This window comes from Electrona antarctica, assembly GCF_951216825.1.
Source record: "Electrona antarctica genome assembly, chromosome: 8".
Lineage (NCBI taxonomy): Eukaryota > Metazoa > Chordata > Actinopteri > Myctophiformes > Myctophidae > Electrona > Electrona antarctica.
Genome location: NC_136789.1, coordinates 29,702,891 through 29,725,624, shown reverse-complemented (window position 1 = coordinate 29,725,624; position 22,734 = coordinate 29,702,891). Strand labels below are relative to the sequence as shown.

Genomic DNA, 22,734 nt, shown 5'->3' with positions numbered 1-22,734 from the left:
CCAGGGTCATGACGGGTCATGCCCTATAAGGCTTGCATGGTTGGCAGAGATGCAGGGGGCATCATGCCTTGTTCACAGCAACCGCACACACGCGCATGCACGCACACACACACACACACACACACACACGCACATGCAAAGCTGTGCTCACACATTCACACATAGGTAGATGTGCAAACCCACAAACGTTGCGTAAAAGTATATGAGACGTAATGAATATAATATCTTTGGTAGAGCATTATGGTAAATGGTGCATTTATATAGCGCTTTTATCCAAATCGCTTTACATAGATTGTGCATTACATTCACCCATTCACACACACACATTCATACACCGATGGCGGAGGAAACCATGCAAGGCACCAACCAGCACATCAGGAGCAATTATGGGTTCAGAGTCTTGCTCAAGGACACTTGAGGGATGGTTCCCATCCAGCCATTCTACCGGCCACTCTACCCCTGAGCCACTGCCGCCCTATATGGGTCTTGGCTCACAACCATTACAATTTACAAAGTGCAAGATCGGCATAATTGCATGACTCCTTGTCAAAGGAAACCCTGCATGGCAAATGGTCACTTTTAACTATAGTGCAAAGAAAAACAACCCAGTGCTTCAAATAATCTAAGATAGGCCTACCAGGTAAACATCAAACCTAGCATCTGTATAAACAACATGCCATACACCAGTGGTTCCCAAACGTTTTCATGTCAAGAAGGACCCCCAAATTGACACTAATTAGACCACGGACCCCCCCATTAGAAAATATATTCCAGGGACCCCAATAAGAGAAGATTCTTACGGCTCTAGCAGTGATTCTCAGCCCGTTTCATTTCAATGACCCTCAGTTTGGCATGCATATTAGTCTACGGACCCCCATTTAATGGCATTTCTATCTCTGAGACCCTAATTTATATTGTAAAATCAATGTTAATTTAACTCTGAGAGTGGTTCCATGTGTACACTCTCAGAGTTACAGACCCATAAGGGTCCATTTGGTTCCAAACTACCATTTAGCTGGGGACCCCCTGGAACTCCCTCAATCTAATGTCGGGAGAATAGAGGTAATGAAGTATTATCTATTGTGCTCATGTTAATTTCCGTCGTATCATTCAGTCATTAAGACACGACAACTGTGAAACAAACCCCAGGTTATAAGTGTGCTCGGGTGTCAATGAAGCCACATTTGCATTTGTTCATTTGCAGCAATGCTGTGACTTCTAGAATAAAAGCTTTTTTTAAATAGTTGCTTCCTCTGCCTGCACACAATGATACTTAAAAATAGAAAAGAATGTTGGCTCAACACATACCGAGGCAGATATTTCCATCGGTTCCGACTCTGACATAACCTGGTTAGAGCTATATTTTATGCCGTAGGATGTATGCCGGTATATATTATTATTTTTTGGTCATTGCTTTTCATCAGTGATAAAAAAACACAGTGATCTCTGGTCATGAAGACTGAAATATAAATGCGTCATAATGACCACAGGATGACACCTTACCAGTGTTGGCTGCTAGGGGTGTGTGTTAATGCTAAGATGCATTCCCCTTTATTCTGTTCACAGGACAGCTGAGAGCTGACCGACACCTGTCTTCTGCCACATGCAGCCACTATGCATAGTGTTTGTTACTATAGGCTATACTATTGACCAGATTGGGTTGATGGGTTATGGGGGTCAGCCCTGGTTCTTCTGAAGTGATGAGACAGTTGAATAAATAGTTTTGCTTGTGCTTCAGGATTGCTGTGAATCCTTTTGGTGTTTAAAGCATTATGTATACTTTAGCTATTGAAAAATAGCAGATCTACAAGCTCATAGTGCGGCACCGAGTGCCGCGCTACGAGCTTGTAGATCTGCTATTTTTTTTTTTAATTGTGAAAATGTGGCGCAAATCTTTGAATATATATTCTTTCACAGCGAACGTTTTTAACTGGGGGGTCCCTGGAATAACATATTTTCAGATGGGGGTCAGCGGCCAAATACTATATATTTTTGGGGGTCCTTGACATGGAAAAGGTTGAGCACTATACTGACATATAGAAACATGAGGTTTTTCAGAAAACTGTCAGGATTTAGAAGGCAAACCTTTACTTAAGCCCTAACCACACCAAAGGGTCTCCATGCAACTCCTTGGGTCCAAACGGTTTGCGAGGAGTTGCATGGTGGGTGACCCTTTGGTGTGGTTTGGGGCCGTTCAATTCCATGCGTTGAATCACTTGGGACAACTTGGGACGACGTGGGTCAACGTGCAACAGGACATATCACACCGCTGGGACAACGCTCAAACCGCCTCGACCCTTTGGTGTGTGGTTAGAGGGCTTTAAGCAAAGAATTAGAATTGCTCCCATGGAGCTGCTGCTCAGTGACCATATAGACTGCGGTGGTTTCTCCTACAGCTCTGCCTCTGAGGTCGGAGTGTGTAATTCTATGAATTATACGAAACGGAGCCGTACTGAAAGGAGGACGATGAAGAACCCACATCCCAGATGAAAGGAAAAATTAAGAGAAAGAAATAATGAAAATGATATACAGTACAAAGCCATGACATTATACTGGGAAAACCAATGACGTCTGGTTTGCAATGGCACCATTGGTACCAAATCACCAGATTATCAAATAATAAAAAACATAATCATATAAGCAAAAAATACTAATACAGTCAGACAATACCAATAAAATCACCCTACATAAAAACAATAACATGTAATGCATACAACTGATAATGATTATTACTGTATATGACAACATTGTCTAAAATACACACAGGCCTTGATGCCATATTGCTTCGTCACTTTTTTAAGGCATCCAGGCCTCTTGAAAGCATCCTATGCTTTAGGAGCTAAAAAGCAGTATTCCCAGATCAGTGTTGACTCGAGAAATAAGTGTATTTAAAACCCATTTTGGGCGGGAACCCCTTTTGGTGTTAGCATTATGTTATGCTTTAGCTATTGAAAAATAGCAGATCTACAAGCTCATAGCGCACCACCGAGTGGCGCGCTACGAGCTTGTAGATCTGCTATTTTTGAAACGACTGACATATAAACATAGCTTTTTCAGAAAACTGTCAGGATGTAGAAGACGTTTTTAGAATCTGATCTCAGGTCAAAATGGGTTAAGATTGCTTTATACAGTACTGACCCAGTACTGTGTTCTCCAAGCGGCCAGGGATGGCCAGCCTGATGCCTGAAGTACAACGATCCCCGGCCAGTATACTCTTAGCTGAGTGATAGACTTTGTCAAGCTATTTCAGCGTGTATAGATAATGTAATCTTCCGCCGTAGTCTGAAAACCCACCTCTTCAGACTCCATCATGGCCCTTAGATAGAACATACAGACTTGCATTTTATGTAGTCATAGCACTTTATAGTATGTAGAGTATAGTATGTATTAGTTTATATGTATAGTTTCATTATATAGATATTCCACTGTTACGCTCTTATCTTACGCATGTTTCAACTACTTTTTATGTATATGTGATGTATTGCCATGCTTTTTGTTTTTTGCTTATTGTAAATCGCTCTGGATTAAGAGCGTCTGCTAAATGCCTAAATTGTAAATTGTAAGTTAAGTACTGACAAGAATGTACTGTAGATTGATCTGAGACATGATTTATTTCTGTAAACCAATCTCATATTTAGTCTTTGCTGCATTTAAAACTGTCTTTAAATGTAAGTTGTAGAAGTAAATGGTAGATATAATTTAAGGCTTTCTTCTTCAAAGCAGACAAAAGCTCATTCCAATGAATAAGCAGACGTACGTACTTATCAGCATAGAAATGCATCCATTTTCAAATAGAGACAAAGGTCATTTGAGACTTAAAAGTAAAAATGCTTACTCTATGAGGATGAAGTGTGTCAAATGACAGTGTGGGACAAGTGTCACTCGCTGAAAATACCTCCCGCCCCCTCAAAAATAGTCTAAATGTGTAAATAAATCTTTTAAAAATTGCCTATTTACAAGCTCACAATATGTCGCAATAGCCTATGACATAATTGTGAACTTGTAGATTGGCTATTTTTGAATATCATAGGTATAAAAATGTATGTTTAATTTTAAGGCTTAATTGTATGTTAACTTAAATGTATGTTTTGTTTTGTAATAATCAAAATCTTCAAAGGAAATCAGTGGACTGAAAAGTAGGTATAGTTGCCTCTGAGAGTAGAAGTAAAACCATATCGAACATTGGAAATACTCAAGTAAAGTAAAAGAATGTCTCAAAATTGTCCTTAATTATAATACTTGAGTAAATGAACTGTACTTTCCACCACTGCTGTTGGCCTAGAGATGAACATATATATTTTCCCTGGAGATGTGGCTTTATTGGCCCCAGGTGTAGATATAACTAGTAGGCTCACATGTTGTACTACTGGACCCCCATGTCGACTGTAGTAAGATCACATGTTCACAGATCCCATGCATGGTAACATTCTGTACTGCATGTTACATGAATAGGTGACCTCCATGCATTCAGCTGCACTCAAACATTGAAACATGCTTCCTACATCTGGAGTGCATGCATGCTCTCCATGCATTTTGGGGGGTGCCGGGTGGCGTACATGTTTGCTCAGTTGCACTTTTTTGTACATTTGCAATTTGAATTTCCTTCGACTTAATTGCTGGAATGGTTTACGCCGAATAGTGATGATAGCCAATCTACAATAATTGTTCAACCCGTCGCCGCAAGTGACGTGTTGTGAGCTCGTAGGGGGGGGGGGGGGGGATGACAAAATGGCATGCCCAAAATAGGTGACGACAGGTTGAAAGTGCATGTTTAAAGTGACTTTCTGAGAGTGAAGATTGACAAAGAACTGACTCGTTGAAATTGAATCAGTGTCCTGGGTAGGTAGGAGATTGGTGTGTGTGTTCGGCGGTGCAGACGAACACCCAACCCTGGTATAATTATAGCCTCCTCCTGAGCCTTGACCACACTGTGGACACGTGACCCAGTGCTGGCTCTGGTTTCAATGGGGCGCAAGAGCAGTACCACCAATACCGCCATGTAAATGTTTACACCGCCCTCTCACTCATTACACAGGCTTCCCAAAGACACTTATTATGTGACAATATTTGTATTTGGATTGTCAGTTTATAATAAAACACATTGTGTGGGCAAAAGAATAAAGAAATAAATGATGTGACAAAGTAATCGATGAATGGTTTTCCCCTCTTATAACGCACAGCGTAACTCAATAACACATGCCACAGTCACTTGAACATAAATGGAGAATAAGTACAAAGAGTAATGACCAAATATCGTGAACTTCATGTCTCAGCGTCTCCAAATAAGAAAGACGGGTGGCACATTTTATGTAAAACAAAAAAGTCCACCATAAAGGTAGTATATTTTAGACATGCGAATCCCTTGACTCCTTCAAACCCGCTCTCAAAGGGCCCCTACGGACGGCTGCAATTACAAACTGGGCCCCGTAAATTCTGAATCCCCCCACCCACCCCTTTTTACCTCCTCTATGATGATTTCCTGTTTTTGGCTATATAGAAGTGCATATTTGTACGTCTCTAAATGTTATGATGAATTGAAAATGGTGGACCCTCTTGTAAACAAGTGTAATGCTTTATTGGTCGTCCACTCACAGTTGACAGTTTTTGTATTGAGTTGTACTTGAAATGTACTGTAATTCTGCAAACTGTTAATAAATACTTCAATCAATCAATCAATCAAAGACATATCATCCATTCTGTCCATTCTGTCCAGTTGTTAGGCCTACCGTAATTATTTTTGTTTTAATGTTGTATATATAATATACATGTTGTTTAAACTACTATTGATAATAGGCCTGTAGAAGCTTGCATAGCATCAGACATTATGGGTAATCAATTCTGACACACCATAGGTCTTTCATGCAGATCCATTTTATTGAACCTTCAGAATTATTCTGACAGTAAAGAAGCAAAAAGCAGGGTAAATATCTGCACCAATAATAAACCACTTTACTAAACACTATTGCTGCGTGACATGAGTCACATGACAGTGTTAATTTAATGTTTTCTTCAGTATTATGGCCACAGCTGCAACGTGTCGTGCCCCCATGCTATCCTGAGCCTCTCCAAGGGTCAACCTGTATAGGTTCCTCCAAGGAAGGTCTCCTAAGGCTACAGACCAACGGTCATTTAAGGTCTGAATAGATATAGGCACAGAGCCCAATAGGGCTGAGCTGGGAATACATAACGTATTTTACCTTACGTTATGTAAACTTTGGTTGAATCGGGGGTACTCTGCCTGAATGTAACATTTGCAACACTATATGACTACTGCAATTACATTTAAGATATTTACATTTATTGTTCCTGCTATAGAAATTGATTACTTCATGTAAAAATGTAATTTCCTTAACCTTAATAAATATAGAAAAACAACACTCTCCCAACCCCAAATCTCTGTCTGTGTTGAGCGGTGTGCTTAAAGTTGTGCTATAGGCCCATGCACACTCCCTCCGTAGGAAATTAATTATTTGATGCTACGCATAAGCTACAGGCGCATGCATACATGTCCTCCCATAGGAAATTAATTCTTTGATGCTACACATAAGCTACATGGCGCATGCATACTAGTCCCCCTATAGGAAATTAATTGTTTGATGCTACACATAGGCCTGCACACTCCCTGTATAGGAAATTAATTGTTTGATGCTACACATAGGCCTGCACACTCCCTCCGTAGGAAATGAATTGTTTGATGCTACACATAGGCCCACACCTACAGGCGCATGCATGCACACTCCCTGTATAGGAAATGTGTGTATGTACAGGTGCATGCACAGGCCCTCCATGCAGTAAGACAGACACTTTTGGATTTCATTAAGGACCCCCATAACTCTCAGAGTTACAGACCTGTAAGGGTCTGCCAAGGAAGTTGGAACCCAGAGGGACCCCACTTGGAGAACGCCTGCAGTAGGAGATGATTGGTTTGTTCACTATTGTGAAATGAATCAAGAGTAGAAGTGTCCTTTCCTTGTGGAGCAGCAGCACACAGCAGCAGCGTGAGTGCTGAGGATGGTTGTAAATGATATTGGTCATACATTGAGGATGGTTGTAAATGATATTGGTCATACATTGAGGATGGTTGTAAATGATATTGGTCATACATTGAGGATGGTTGTAAATGATATTGGTCATACATTGAGGATGGTTGTAAATGATATTGGTCATACATTGTTTCCAAAAACTTTCAACATTGAATGTTTGGTTGAAAGCCATGTAGTTTCAAGACATGGTCACTTTAAACGTATAGTATCATGTACAATATGCTAAAGTGTGAAGACTGTGAACAATCCAATGCAAAACATCTGATCTGTGAGACATTTAAAGCAACAAAGGAAAGGCATGGCTCTGAAACTGCATGACGTACGATATTTGTTTTAGTTGGAAATGTAATGCTTTGCATTGAAGCCCCGTCCCCATATTTGTCAGTTTTGGAAGCAATTGTTTTGTGTGCCTGCATGCCTGCACGGGCAGTTTCCATATCTTGGAACTAAGCGTGGAGCTTGAGAGGGAATAATCCATAGCTGTCATGAGAAGGAGGCCCACATGCGTCACATCACAACCTGGTTGCATAACTGTTCTAGTCAATTAACTGTAAATTGTCTGTGGCTGTTCTGTATTCTAACGTGCATTCAAACTTCTAATTTTCTTAACACTAAAAAGTCTACAGATTTTATTTATTTAAACGATTCAAATATTGAATAAATCAAGCCTTTTGTTGCCACTACTGATCCATAACGCCTCTTGAATCGCTGAAAGGGTTTGTTCTTACTGGTGCAATCCCTCTAGATAGAACCTCTACATTTGAAATGTCTACAACAAAATCCATATAGTATAGTAGTATACACATTAATGATATGCAGTCAAGTAGAACGTCTGTTGAGGGACACTGCAGGGCTGGGAGGATGTTCCTGTCCTCGGAGTGATAGTAGGGGCCTGCAGGACAGAGACAAATTTGGTAACACCCTCCCACCCCGCCCCGCTTGTAGAAGGACAGGCAGTAGACAGCTGTGTAACGGGACACGGGGTGTCGATTCAGGGCAAATGCACTACTATGGAAAGGCCTCTCACGTCACCCACCCCCACATCGCTCTACACCCGGCAGTCACACAAAGTGGAACGGGGGAGGGGAAACAAGCGTACGGTGGGAGTGAAGTAAGCAAACAAATATGAGTGGATAGGTGGGAACTGGGAGGTGGCCAGAGAGTGTGTAGCATATAGGCTGGAGGGGAACGTATATACACAGGCCATATAGACACGGGCTCGCAGGGGGGCCGGCAATGACAGGAATGAATGGACGAAGCAGGTGTCAGGGGGGACGAGTCAGGCTGTTGCCAGTTGGCTGGCAGGCAGGCTGGTCTGAAGGGAGCCCCCTTCCCAGCTGGACCGGTGGTCCCTAATGATCCCTATCATGGATCTCATAACTGTTGCATCCACTGTTACATCTGACTGCTTTTTTTATGTGTGCCTGTCCAAAAGAGCTGTGCATTTAAAGGTGCATTTATGATATCATGACTGAATGCACAGGAGGGCATGGATATAGAGGGTAAAGAGCATCCATTTGACCCTCCCTGATGACACTGGCAGGATGTATTTAGTTACATTACGATAATGAGGTTTAATATTCCCCAGGAGGATATTTGACACTAAATGTTGAGCCCTGACAAAACACTGCATCAACATGTAAGACGATACTGTAAAAATCCTCTTTTGAATGTGTCAGAAATGTCCGAACAAACTCCAAGCGCAATTTCAAAAGAAACGTGTCTATGAAAAAGGAACCTTCAGCCATATCTGTTAATCCAACAACTAGGATGATGTGTATCACAAGCGTGGGTGAAAATGTGAGAGAGATTTTAGAGCCTAATGAACCAAATGTCAAATAGCATCACCTCCTATACAATAATCTATCTAGGCATTGCTGTCAGAGAACTGGGGCTATATCTTGCGCCACCCCTTAACCCTTAACCCTAAACTAATGCCATTTTTACTATTTTAAAAAACCTTTTAAAATAGTACAAATAGCCGATCTACAAGCTCACAACGTCTCGATGTAGATCGGCCAGTTGAACTATTTTAAAATGTTTTTCAAAAAAGTAAAAAATGACAAAATACGTTTAGGGATAAGGGATAATAAGGGTGCCGCAAGATGGAACCCCTTGTGTCCCGGCCACAACTGACACAGAAATCACTGCAGGTCTGTATCAACAACTGACAGAAATCACTGCAGGTCTGTATCAACAACTGACAGAAATCACTGCAGGTCTGTATCGCGGGTGCATTGGCTTCGATTCTCTCATGCTGTGCGTAGGTCAGTGGTTCTCTCATGCTGTGCGTAGGTCAGTGGTTCTCTCATGCTGTGCGTAGGTCAGTGGTTCTCTCATGCTGTGTGTAGGTCAGTGGTTCTCTCATGCTGTGCGTAGGTCAGTGGTTCTCTCATGCTGTGCGCAGGTCAGTGATTCTCTCATACTGTGCGTAGGTCAGTGGTTCTCTCATGCTGTGGGCAGGTCAGTGGTTCTCTCATGCTGTGCGTAGGTCAGTGGTTCTCTCATGCTGTGCGTAGGTCAGTGGTTCTCTCATGCTGTGCACAGGTCAGTGGTTCTCTCATGCTGTGCGCAGGTCAGTGATTCTCTCATACTGTGCGTAGGTCAGTGGGGGGGAGGACATAAAACAGTCATCTGATCACGTCAATGAATTCACCGACACAATTATGTCTATATGATTACCCTAATAAGTAATAACAAGTGTTGGGTTTCTAGATCATTGATATTAGATATTTCATCAACTTAATGTTTTGCTTGAGAGTGAGGTGGCGTTATGACACTGTGTAGTACCAGCATTCAAATCCGAGGGGGGGTAGAAAATGTCTGGCCTTCTTTGGCCCCTGGTCGTGGAACGAACGACCTGCAGTCCAGACTAAAATTGGCCTTGAAAGTTCCTTTGAGAAGTTTCAAAAGGATACTGGATACTGTACCTGTCTAAATACTTCCTTAATGTCAACTAAGTCCACGCCCACAACACCAGAGGGAGTTCAACAAACAACCCAGATTCGGCACAAACAAGGGACTGAATTCATTTCGCTCCTATGCCACCAAAATGTGGAACGCCCTACCAACAGTCATTAAGACATGCGAATCCCTTGACTCCTTCAAAACCGCTCTCAAAGGGCACCTATACGGACGTCTGCAATTCGAAACTGGCCCCCGTGAAATCTGAATCCCCCCACCCACCCCTTTTCCCCCTCACTGTATATGTTAGCCTTTGTTCATGCCTATATATTTATTATTTCTGTTTATATTATGTACATTGTGTATTTTCCCCTGCCAATAAAAGATTAGCACTTTGGTGATTTGTTGTATATATTTCATAGGTACTTTGAGGTGTATCATGGATGTTTTATTTGCTGTTCTATAATGTGACGATCAGTTTGGTTCCATTTTTACACTCTCAGAGTTACAGACCCATAAGGGTCCAATGATAGTCCAAACTATCATTTAGCTGGGGACCCCCTGGAACTCCCTCAAGGACCCCTGGGGGCCCCCAGACCCCACTTTGGGAACCACTGTTCTTCTAACCAGATGGTTCTCATGGTCTCACATGAAACTAAAGGGTGATAGAGTTTTATGTGGCTGGCCCAAAACTATGGAAAAGCCTCTCAGTTCCTGTTAGATCTGCCTCCTCCCTTCCTTGACACATTTAAATCATGACTAAAAAACACAATTTTTCACTAGCCTTTGAACCAACTCTATGGACTGCTTTCCATCTCATCCACAACCTCATTGTTATCTCTCTTCTTCCTTCTGCCATTATATTGGTTTAATCTAATGTTTTAACCCTCTTGTTTTATGTTGTTTTATTATGTTGTACAACACCTTGGGTCATTATTATTTTTAAAATGTGCTTTATAAATAAAATGTACTTGTCTTTCCTAAAACATAATTCAAGGCTTTCTTGATCATCTAACCAAAAAGGTTAACATATTTTACCAAAGCATAAACTTCTTAATTAATCATAGTGAATATGGAAAATGACACTAAAATAGAAAATGTATTACATTTTAAACTTCCAAGTCACACACAGTCTTTCCACGTCAGGAATATCAACCCGTTTCTCGTAATGTAAAGGTAACAGTGCTCAGAAAGATCTTTGACTTTTGGATATATTTTGCATATTGGTTCTGGGGGCTAAGACAATATATTCTTAGTTTTGGTTTATGCCATTTTATAATCAGCCCATCTTTCTTTATGCTTGAGGAACATTAGTCAACATGCTCTGAATATTACAACATAATATATATTTACACAAGACTAACACTATGGTATCCTAGTTCACTGGTTCCCAAAAGTGGGGTCCAGGGACCCCCAGGGGTCCTTGAGGGAGTTCCAGGGGGTATCCAGCTAAATGATAGTTGGAACCAAATGGACCCTAACGGGGCCATTTGGTTCCATTTGTACACTCTCAGAGTTAAATTAACATTGATTTTACAATATAAATTGGGGGTTCCAGAGATAGAAATGCCATTAAATGGGGGTCCGTAGACTAATGCATGTCAAACTGGGGGAAATTAAAGGGGTTGAGAATCTCTGCTAGAGCCATAAAAATCTTCTCTTATCGGTCCCCGACATATCCCTTCAAAAGGGGGTCCGCAGGGCTAATGAGTGTCAATTTGGGGGTCCTTGCCTTAAAAAAATTGGGAACTACTGCCTTAGCCTACATGCTTTAACTTGATTCAGTGCTGATCTCAGAGCTCTACCAGCTGAATCAGTTTAGATTCTAACGGCATTCAGTATCTTGTCCTGGCCTTAGATGTACATCTGACATTCAAAGGAAGGCGTATGAGTTTAACGGTATAGAAGAACACTGGCCTGGCCTTAGATATACGTATGACATTCAATGGCGTATGAGTTGTTCTGACTGTGGGATCTGTAATGATATTTAAGGGCGACTGTCTCTAAGGCATCTAGAAGTCTCCATATAATCCCTTTGGGTGGTGGGTGAAGATCCATTGCGAGTCACAGGCGTGGAGAACACATGCTAACACAACCGTGATATGTTACCATGCATTGAAGCTTATTACACACACAGTAATATATACAGTAGGACAGTAGATCTATGACGTCGTCCTCTAGTAGATTATGGAAACCATGATAAGAACAGAATGAGGAACACGCTTGCATCTCATATCATACTGTACGTACAGTCATTCCCTCTGATACAGTACTAGACGATCATCATCGTCATGGTTATCAATGTGCTTATGCAGCTAAATCACACCAGGATCCAACGGTTAGAAGAACAGCGGCCTGGCCTTAGACGTGCATCTGACATTCAAAGGAAGGCATGAGTTGTTCTGACTGTGGGATCCGACGGTTAGAGGAACGAACACGCATGCATGCCTCCCTTGAAGGTCATATGTTCATCCAAGGACAGGCGTATAGATATTTATACTGCTTACTAGTGTATACCAATACTGCTATCCCAAACAAAACACAAAACCTTTTATAGATGCTGTCCTAAAACAACTTGGTGTTCTGGCTTTATTTACCATATGGTACCTTTACCTTTATATAACACCAAATCAGAAACAATATTCAGCATATTTTGCAGATCTTGCCGACATTCAGCTAATATAATCTAATTCTGCATTTTTGGTCTCGTTGGTGTGGGGAAAGTCAGACATCCTAAAGGCACTTCTTTCTTTTTTTCTCCTTCTTCTTTTTTCCAGTTCCACTGTTGAATATAATAAAATTGTATCACATTACATAATTGAAAACTGATACTAAATCAAAATCAAAGGCCTGCTTTAGTTATGTATGTTCAGTTGCAGGGCGATTAATCATTTAGTTATGTATGTTCAGTTGCAGCGCGATTAATCATTTAGTTATGTATGTTCAGTTGCAGGGCGATTAATCATTTAGTTATGTATGTTCAGTTGCAGAGCGATTAAACATTTAGTTATGTATGTTCAGTTGCAGGGCGATTAATCATTTAGTTATGTATGTTCAGTTGCAGAGCGATTAAACATTTAGTTATGTATGTTCAGTTGCAGGGCGATTAAACATTTAGTTATGTATGTTCAGTTGCAGGGCGATTAATCATTTAGTTATGTATGTTCAGTTGCAGAGCGATTAAACATTTAGTTCTGTATGTTCAGTTGCAGGGCGATTCATCATTTAGTTATGTATGTTCAGTTGCAGAGCGATTAAACATTTAGTTATGTATGTTCAGTTGCAGGGCGATTAATCATTTAGTTATGTATGTTCAGTTGCAGAGCGATTAATCATTTAGTTATGTATGTTCAGTTACAGGGCGATTAAACATTTAGTTATGTATGTTCAGTTGCAGGGCGATTAAACATTTAGTTATGTATGTTCAGTTGCAGGGTGATTAAACATTTAGTTATGTATGTTCAGTTGCAGGGCGATTCATCATTTAGTTATGTATGTTCAGTTGCAGGGTGATTAAACATTTAGTTATGTATGTTCAGTTGCAGGGTGATTAAACATTTAGTTATGTATGTTCAGTTGCAGGGTGATTAAACATTTAGTTATGTATGTTCAGTTGCAGGGCGATTAAACATTTAGTTATGTATGTTCAGTTGCAGGGCGATTAAACAAAGGGACATCCTTCCCCCCCCCCCCCACTGTCAAGCAGCTGTCGTTGAATACCTGCAGTCATTCATGACTTCCGCTCATCTCCTCCACAGGCCACAGGAGAAGACATAGGCTTAGGGTGGTGGGGGGGAGGGGGGGGGGGGGATTTAACTCATATCAAGAAAGGTGACATGACAAATCTTGACACAAGGACGCCTGCTATTCGTGGCACGCTAGGCTAAAGTGTTGCTCAGCTTTTTTACTCTCTGTCTTCCCCCTAGCTGTGACCCTCCCAACCCCCCCCCCCCCCCTCTCTTGGCACGGCCACGGTGTTGGGTGAGGGGTGGGAGACCTGAGGGTGAGAGAGGTGTGGGTACAGCTGCAGGCAGCCCCCCTCCTCCTCGAGATGTAAATGCATGCATTTTGTCACACCGAGTATCAGGAATAGGGGCTGTGTAGCCAATGAGGGCACGGCGAGCACCGAGGGGCCCAGCCAATGGCGACGTGTCTGCCCAGTATATAAGCCGAGAGTGAACACTTGAGAGTTGGGTCACCCTACTTTGTTATAGGAGAACAGGCTGTAATCCCAAGGACTGTTACCTCAATTCTTTGTCTGGTGCGTGCAGGTAAAAAAAAAAGCTTTTTTTTCCTTTCTTCTACCGTAAATCTCAGATAGTTTGTTTGTTGTGGAATGAAGGATGGAACTATACACAGATATCTGGAGACCTACATGGACACTAAAAGAATCAATTTAGAATGCATTAGAAACAAATGCTGGAATGGATTTTCTATGTATTCATTCAAAGGAAGAATGCTTAACATTTTGGGACAACAGATTGGACTCTGCATGCGGACAGCGTTTAATTTGAGCTGTGTTGGACATTAGAGAGCCCATCTAAACGGCATCAGATAGCTGTGTTAGATATAGACGTGCATGCATGCAGAGTTTGCGTGATCTTTTGAGCTGTCTCGTTGAGACATTGATTTGTGCAAACAGGTGATGCAGTTTGAAGCTTGTAATTTTAGAATAGGAGTAAAGAGATAGGCTTGGGGTCTTGGATGTCTGCTGGTAATCACACTCTTCAATGGCTTTTTGGGCAAAAGGCCAACAGGGTCACTAAGTATCAAGTCCTAGGAGTGTCCAATGACTGCTGCACCTTAAAAGGCATGCGTGATTACATAATGTACTAATTGAATGTAATATAATATAATAGTGCATTTCTTGTGGTACAACAATGCAGTATCAGTGCACGCATCAGTGTTTAATTATTCATGTCACAAATCTTTTCAAGACAGCTTTGTGTGTTACCGACAGTAAGAAGATATGTCTGGAAGTGTTTTACTACAACATCTCTGTGAGGCATATTTGTCAAAGAGCTTATTTGGACGGTCAAATCCTCAGTGATGAATTCACTCTGAGAGTGTATATAAAAAGGACCCTTGTTGGTTCATTTTAACACCTTCAAAGTTAAATTAACACTGAATGTTTTATTGTGTAGAGGTTTGTAACGGTGACAATGGCAAAAACGTGTGTTCTTTGATAGTAGGGGCTCTAATGTATGAAGACATTATTACTTCATATAAATACGGCAAGGCAAGACTATTTGTAAAGCACATTTCAGACACAAAGGCAATTCAACGTAGCCTATACTTTATATACGGCAAGAGAACAAGATGCCGAAGACATGCCAGCGGTTATTTTTGCCTTAGGCGCAAGATTGAGAGGTGGGAGTGTTTCTGTGACAAGAGAGGATATATGGCGTCTAGGAGACACCGAGCAGGCCACAGAGTCAGAGGTCAGGCGCATGATAAAAATACCCACCCGGCTAGTTCTGCTCGCCCTAATCTATTCCAAGGTGACACCTGATCCGCGGGGAATTGAGTGACACTAGTTAACAGAATTCCACCGTCCCGAAAAACGTAAACTCTTTGCAGCTGTCCAACTGAATATCTCCATTTCTAAATGCTAATTGTGGGTACTAAGAACTTACTATTATTAGCTTCTTTCAACTTCTATTATATTTGCATCATGCAACTGCATTGACAGTGTCTTGGAATGTTCTTTCCTCAGCAATTGCCCCCGATTTTGTATGCAAGTGTATGGTCACTTAAATGTAATGCACATTTCCCTCTCTCTCTCTGCAGTGTAAGAAACGCAATCATGCCTTTCGGAAACACCCACAACAACTTCAAGCTCAACTTCAAGACTGAAGAAGAGTTCCCTGACCTGTCCAAGCACAACAACCACATGGCCAAGCTCCTGACCCCTGAGCTGTACGGCAAGCTGAGGGACAGGCAGACCCCAAGTGGCTTCACCCTGGACGATGTCATCCAGACCGGAGTGGACAATCCTGGTGAGTGACACACACACACACACACACACACACACACACACACACACACACACACACACACACACACACACACACACACACACACACACACACACACACACACACACACACACACACACACACACACACACACACACACACACACACACACACACACACACACACACACACACAATATATATCAAGACGTTTGAACAAATTATTTAATAATTTGCATGTGAACATGCATGGTTTATTACTGCCAGTGTGTGTAAAACATATTCTGCGTTCTGTGTTCAGGTCATCCCTTCATCATGACCGTTGGCTGCGTTGCTGGAGACGAGGAGTCCTACGAGGTGTTCAAGGAGCTGTTCGACCCCATCATCTCAGACCGTCATGGAGGATACAAGGCCACCGACAAGCACAAGACCGACATGAACTTCGAGAACCTGAAGGTATGGTGGAACATTTCACTCAAATAAATAAACAATATTGTGGTTTTTAACGCCTATAAGGTGTATTTAAACCCGGCTTTCCTCTCTGGATGATTGTCTATCATTCAGGGGTTCTCAACCTGGGGGTCGCGACCCCTCAGGGGGGTCCCAAAAGTATTTTGAGGGGTACCCAAATCATTATGTTTTTTTTGCAACTGAATAGCTGGAAAATGGAAATGTACAGTTTAAATAGTACACATAGTACACACATTCATAAACTTCCCATAATGATTATATCTGGTTTCAGTATTTATTCATGATGTATTTTCTCTATTATTAAGGTTATTGTAGCGGTCATTTTATATGGGTGGTGGGGAGGGTGATGGTGGGGGGGAGGGTGATGGTGGGGGTCGCGAGACACGGCCAAAGCATTTTCGGGGGTCCCCTGCAGCCAAAAGCGTTGAGAACCCCTGCTCTATATCAATATTGTGATCAGACACGTGACCTTTCTCCTGTCTCATTCGTGACCTTTCTCCTGTCTCATTCGTGACCTTTCTCCTGTCTCACGTGACCTTTCTCCTGTCTCATTCTAGGGCGGTGACGACCTGGACCCTGCCTACGTTCTGTCCAGCCGCGTGCGTACTGGCCGCAGCATCAAGGGATACTCCCTCCCCCCCCACACCAGCCGTGGAGAGCGCAGAGCTATCGAGAGGCTGTCCGTTGAGGGTAAGCGGCGTGACTATTAATAGCTTGATAGATATGCATGTACAGTACAGGGCTGTTATAGCAGTAAGCTATAAGGCTGATGACAGACAATAGACTGCATGTCCACAGAGCAGTACAGGGCTGTTATAGCAGTAAGCTATAAGGCTGATGACAGACAATAGACTGCATGTCCACAGAGAACAGTCTCCGAATGCTGCTCCATAAATGAGTCAGTATATCCTGTGATTACCGTACATACCGTAATAACAATGAAGCCCATGTAACTGTATCTGTTTGTGGTTAAACTGTTGTTTAGTCCAGTGGCTCCCAAAGTGGGGTCCGGGGACCCCTAAGGGTCCTTGAGGGAGTTCCAGGGGGTCCCCGGCCAAATGATATATTATAGGAACCAAATGGACCCTTATGGGTCTGAAACTTAGAGTGTACAAATGGAACCAAATGGTCCATTTGGTTCCATTTGTACACTCTCAGGGTTAATTAACATTGATTTTACAATATAAAGTGGGGGTCTCAGAGATAGAAATGCCATTAAATGGGGGTCCGTAGGCGCCATTAAATGCGGGTCCTTAAAATGGTTAAGAATCACTGCTAGAGCCGTAAAAATCTTCTCTTATGGGGGGTCTCTGGCATATCATTTCAAATGGGGGTCCGTGGAAGAGGTTTGAGCTCAGCGTGTGTTCCTCTCCACAGCTCTGGCCCCTCTGTGTTCCTCTCCACAGCTCTGACCCCTCTGTGTTCCTCTCCACAGCTCTGGCCCCTCTGGAGGGTGAGTTCAAGGGAAAGTACTACCCCCTGAAGTCCATGACCGACGCCGAGCAGGACGCGCTGATCAACGACCACTTCTTGTTCGACAAGCCCGTGTCTCCCCTGCTGACCTGCGCCGGTATGGCCCGTGACTGGCCCGACGGCAGAGGCATCTGGTCAGTACAAATCATAATTGTATACATCGATTTAGTCTAAATGGTTTGTGCGTGACTTCAGATCGTGACTGTGCACGTCCCGGCAGCACCTGTTCAGGTGGTAACAAGTACGGTCGCCCCTTTTCCATCTCGCCCCACTACTCTACCTAGCTGTAAATAACAAACATAATTCATGTTGGTGATTAGATAAAAGGTATTATCATATTAATGTATCATTGTTAAGTTCACTCTGTATATCCACAGGCATAATAGCATGATGATGCCATTACAAAACATGGGCTACACGGAAGAAATGTGTTTCATAAAACGAAATTAACTTAACTTAATTAAGCAGTCACCGTCTCTGTTTCATGTTATTCTTTCTTAATTTTACAGAGTATAGAGATCGACTACTATACAATCAAATAAATCTGTACACAAGATAATTTCAGATTTCAGAGAGGGAGGGAAATAATAACTAAATTAACTGTTAGGTACATTGAAACATTTCGCGGGGGGGCGAGTCGGTAAAGGGGCGAGTCGTTTGGTATTGGTTCAGGTTCCTACTGTATATACACCGTCTGCGTGCTTTGATTGACCTCCTGCGTCTCTTTGTTCCTGCGTAGGCACAACGACGACAAGACCTTCCTCGTCTGGGTGAATGAGGAGGATCATCTGCGTGTCATTTCCATGCAGCAGGGCGGCAACATGAGGGAGGTCTTCAGGCGTTTCTGCGTTGGTCTGACGAAGGTACGTCGTCGAGGTCCATCGAACGCGCTATATACGAAATAAAAACCCCGGCGTCAGTGGGGGTTAGAGGTTTACCCATTCTCGGGGGGAGGAAACCCCTTTTGGTGTTTTATACTTTAGCTATTGAAAAATATTTCACTCAAATATTTGCTTCTGGGGGGGGGGGGGGGGGGGTCCCTGGAACAAATGGGGGTTGGCAGCCAATTACATATAATTTTGGGGTCCTTGACATGAGATATTGAGTAGGCCTATACCACTGATATAGATTAGAAACATGAGGTATTTCAGAAAACTGTCAGGATTTAGAAGACATTCTTTTAAATTCCGACGTCAGGCACCAGCAGTTCTATCAAGTGTTATAACGGACTCTGTCTCACCTCCACCAGATTGAGGAGGTCTTCAAGAACCACAACCACGGGTTCATGTGGAACGAGCACCTGGGATACGTGCTGACCTGCCCCTCCAACCTGGGAACCGGCCTGCGCGGCGGCGTGCACGTCAAACTGCCCAAGCTGAGCGTACACGCCAAGTTCGAGGAGATCCTCACCAGACTGCGTCTGCAGAAGCGCGGCACAGGTATGCATGCACACGTGCACTCGCCCTTTCTCTCTCTCTCTCTCTCTCTCACACACACACACACACACACACACACACACACACACACACACACACACACACACACACACACACACACTCACACACCTACACACACACACACACACACACACACACACACACAACATAGATGATTTGTGCTATAATTCAAAGACAAACGTTAAATTACACTCTTCTTCTTCTTCCCTTCTCCTCCTCACCACCAGGTGGCGTGGACACCGCCTCCGTGGGTGGCGTGTTCGACATCTCCAACGCTGATCGTCTGGGCTCCTCCGAGGTAGCACAGGTCCAGATGGTGGTCGACGGTGTCAAGCTCATGGTGGAGATGGAGAAGAAGCTGGAGAAAGGCGAGGCCATCGACAGCATGATTCCTTCCCAGAAGTAAAAGAGAGGGAGACATTGTTTTGTTTTTCTATCCAAAACCATCCATCTTGGAATCATCGAGCCAACTGACTGGCGTGCAGAGGAAAAACGCCACTCAACCTAGAGACTCTCTTTAACTCTGCTCACCTGCTTTTTCTTCCTTCCAACTTTTTCCCCTTCTCTCATTGATTCTTCTTCTTTTTTTCCATTTCTTTTCCTCCATTTCCATCCTATTTTTCCACGTTTCTCCTTCTTTTTGGTCGGTAACATCCTGGGATAACAGCCTCCACTGAGTCAGGTTTATACCCTGGCAACATGTGGCATCTTCTCCTACATTTGGTTGTAAAACTGTAATTATTATTGTTGGTGGTCTTCAATAAAAATTAAAATAACATCCCCATGAAACAGCCAAACAAACAGACCTCCGTCTTTTCTTTTGTAACAGTTATTAAAGACAATATGCTCTTTAAATTCAGCAGTGGTGGAAAAAGTACTCAATTGTTTTACTTAAGTAAAAGTACAAATACTGCAACTTAGAAGTACTTTGTTACAAGTAAAAGTACGGAATTGAAAATGTACTTGAGTGAAAGTACAAAAGTATCGACATCAAAATGTACTAAAAGTAAAAGTACTCATATTGCAGTATGTCCAAGTTAAAAATGTGTAGTGTAAAATGTGTAGATCGGCTATTTTCAAATGGCCGAAATGTATAGGGCTGAAATTTTGATTTTCTAATCAAAATTTACATCTCCAAAGTAACAACTAAAGTTTTCAAATATTTGTAGCGGAGTAAAAGTACAAATTTTGTCTCTGAGATGACTAGAAGTAAAAGTACTGGAAATTGGAAATATTCAAGTAAAGTACAAATGCCTCAAAATTGTACTTAAGTACAGTACTTCAGTAAAAGTACTTAGTTACTTTCCACCACTGAAATTCAGTGGCAAACATAAACATTGTACCATCTGTAAACTTCCAGTTCCTTCCCTGACAAAGTGCACCTTTATTTTAAACTCAGTCTACTACAGTGGTTCCCAAAGTAGGGTCCGGGGACCCCCAGGGGTCCTTGAGGGAGTTCCAGGGGGGACCCAGCTAAATGATAATTTGGAACCAAATGGACCCTTATGGGTCTGTAACTCTGAGAGTGTACAAATGGAACCAAATGGACCCGTTCCATTTGTGCACTCTTGAGTTAAATTAGCATTGATTTTACAATATACATTGGGGGTCCCAGAGATAGAAATGCTATTAAATGGGGGACCGTAGACTAATGCATGTCAAACTGGGGATCCTTGAAACTAAACAGGTTGAAAATCGAGACATAAAAATTCTTCTCTTATGGGGGTCCCTGGCATGTCTTTTCAAATGGGGGTCCACGGGCTAATTAGTGTCAATTTGGCGGTCCTTGACATGAAAAAGTTTGGGAACCACTGGTTTACTTAATCTTGTAATGCTTTCAGAGATGCATGTATACTGTATACACACAATCATTTGTATATCATTTACAGTTAGCACTGCACTACACCACAAACCACACAAGAAATGAAGGAAAATGCCAACATCTGTGAATTTTTATTAATCATCATCAGCTCCATGTTCTCCTCGTACACCACCACAACCACTCAATCTCACTTTTAAGCTTAATTTATGTCCCGTCGTATGACTGTGTCGCGTGGCAAAAATAACTTCAACAAGTGACAACGTCATACCACGTAGAATACATTAGGCGGTATACAGTTTGTTTCTGAGGGGCAGCAGAGTCAAAGAGTAGCTAGAAGACCTGAATAGAATTACTCGTACAGGTCACAAACTGTGTGGATCCTTCAGTCTCATTTAGTCCTTTTGCATATTACATCAACTGGTTCCAAAACAATTAAAACTCTGCTCCAGTGCAACAGCATCACATGCTGAGCTGCCCATGGCATCGTAATACTGCAACCAACAACCACCATTTAACCACTTTAAAACTCTCTATACTTAAAAGTTAATACTTATTGACCTCAGGGTCGACTCGGCTCTGTACTTTGATTGCTTTTTTCCCCCCCTTCTTCTTCTTCTTCTACACCAAATCTCTTCTTCTTCACCAAAAGACGGCTGATCTGAATGAAAGCTCACAACGAAAGTGTTGTGATCGAGTAGGGATGTCCCGATACACTCTTTTCGTTCCCGATCCGATACCACAATTTCTGTGTTAGCCGATACCGATACCAGAGAATAATATTTATAATAAAAAAATAAAATGACTTATTTTATCTTGTGTTGTTAAAGGGGAGGCGTCCAAAGGCGTCCCGTGGCATGGAATGAGTTTTAATAGCAGACTCCTCAAATTAACCTTGAACCTTGATTTACCTGCCATAATGTCAACCCCTTACCCCTTTGTCGGATTGGTGGTTAGACTGGCATATTTGCCGATACCGATATGACCCGATATCACCAAAAAGTGCAGATACCTTTTCCGATACAGATACAGTATCGGGACATCTCTCGTTGTGAGCTTTGTAGATTTTTCAGCAAATGATGTTCCGGCCAAGATTGGGGACGCTACGTGCTCAAGTGGTTAAACTGGACCAAAGGTGTGTCTCTGAATAGAAGAGACCTACTGTACCAGCACACACTGAACAATCTGTCCTTCATTTTAATAGTTTTAGTACAATACAGCCTACCTAGAGACAACGTCTGTCTGTCTGTCTGTCCATTCATATGTATACTTTCCCTCCCCATTCCAGTCTTCACTGAGATGTTTAATAGTGACCAGCCAGATGCTCATTTTGCATTCAGAATTCATGTAAACCTAACATTTCTATGGCTTGAATGCAACCCAGGGCTTTCAACAACCTTCCAGGGAGTTCAGTTTTATCAGAACTGATATAAATTTGAATCAAACCTGGTATATATTGGGTATTATAGCGAACCATTCATAAATTCACAACATTTTTCCAATATTAACTTTCCTTTCCTTTTTCATTTGCTTGACCAGAACTGATTATTATTACTTAAGTTGTGGCATAATTTATTATGACATTATCTG

At 42.2% G+C, this 22,734-nt stretch overlaps 1 protein-coding gene and 1 long non-coding RNA gene across 2 annotated transcripts in view; one reads left to right on the top strand and one right to left on the bottom strand.

The window, feature by feature from the left end:
• LOC306928339 overlaps positions 1-22,734 on the bottom strand; it is a 96,352-nt gene that overhangs the window by 11,153 nt on the left and 62,465 nt on the right. The gene's annotated exons all lie outside the window — the stretch shown is intronic.
• Positions 14,083-19,733, top strand: ckma (creatine kinase, muscle a). Its single transcript, XM_079507331.1, has 8 exons — positions 14,083-14,218; positions 15,738-15,946; positions 16,226-16,380; positions 16,953-17,085; positions 17,831-18,002; positions 18,608-18,731; positions 19,118-19,307; positions 19,553-19,733. Exons 2-8 carry the CDS (start codon positions 15,754-15,756, stop codon positions 19,729-19,731), a joined length of 1,146 nt encoding a protein of 381 aa, XP_079363457.1. The 5' UTR covers positions 14,083-14,218; positions 15,738-15,753; the 3' UTR covers positions 19,732-19,733.

What these genes read in the sequence shown, in the direction of transcription:
- ckma (XM_079507331.1), top strand. Translation starts at nt 15,754, where the DNA reads ATGCCTTTCGGAAACACCCACAACAACTTCAAGCTCAACTTCAAGACT. An exon ending in GACCGGAGTGGACAATCCTG is followed by an intron (nt 15,947 to 16,225) that starts GTGAGTGACACA and finishes TTCTGTGTTCAG; the next exon opens with GTCATCCCTTCATCATGACC. An exon ending in TCTGCAGAAGCGCGGCACAG is followed by an intron (nt 19,308 to 19,552) that starts GTATGCATGCAC and finishes CCTCACCACCAG; the next exon opens with GTGGCGTGGACACCGCCTCC.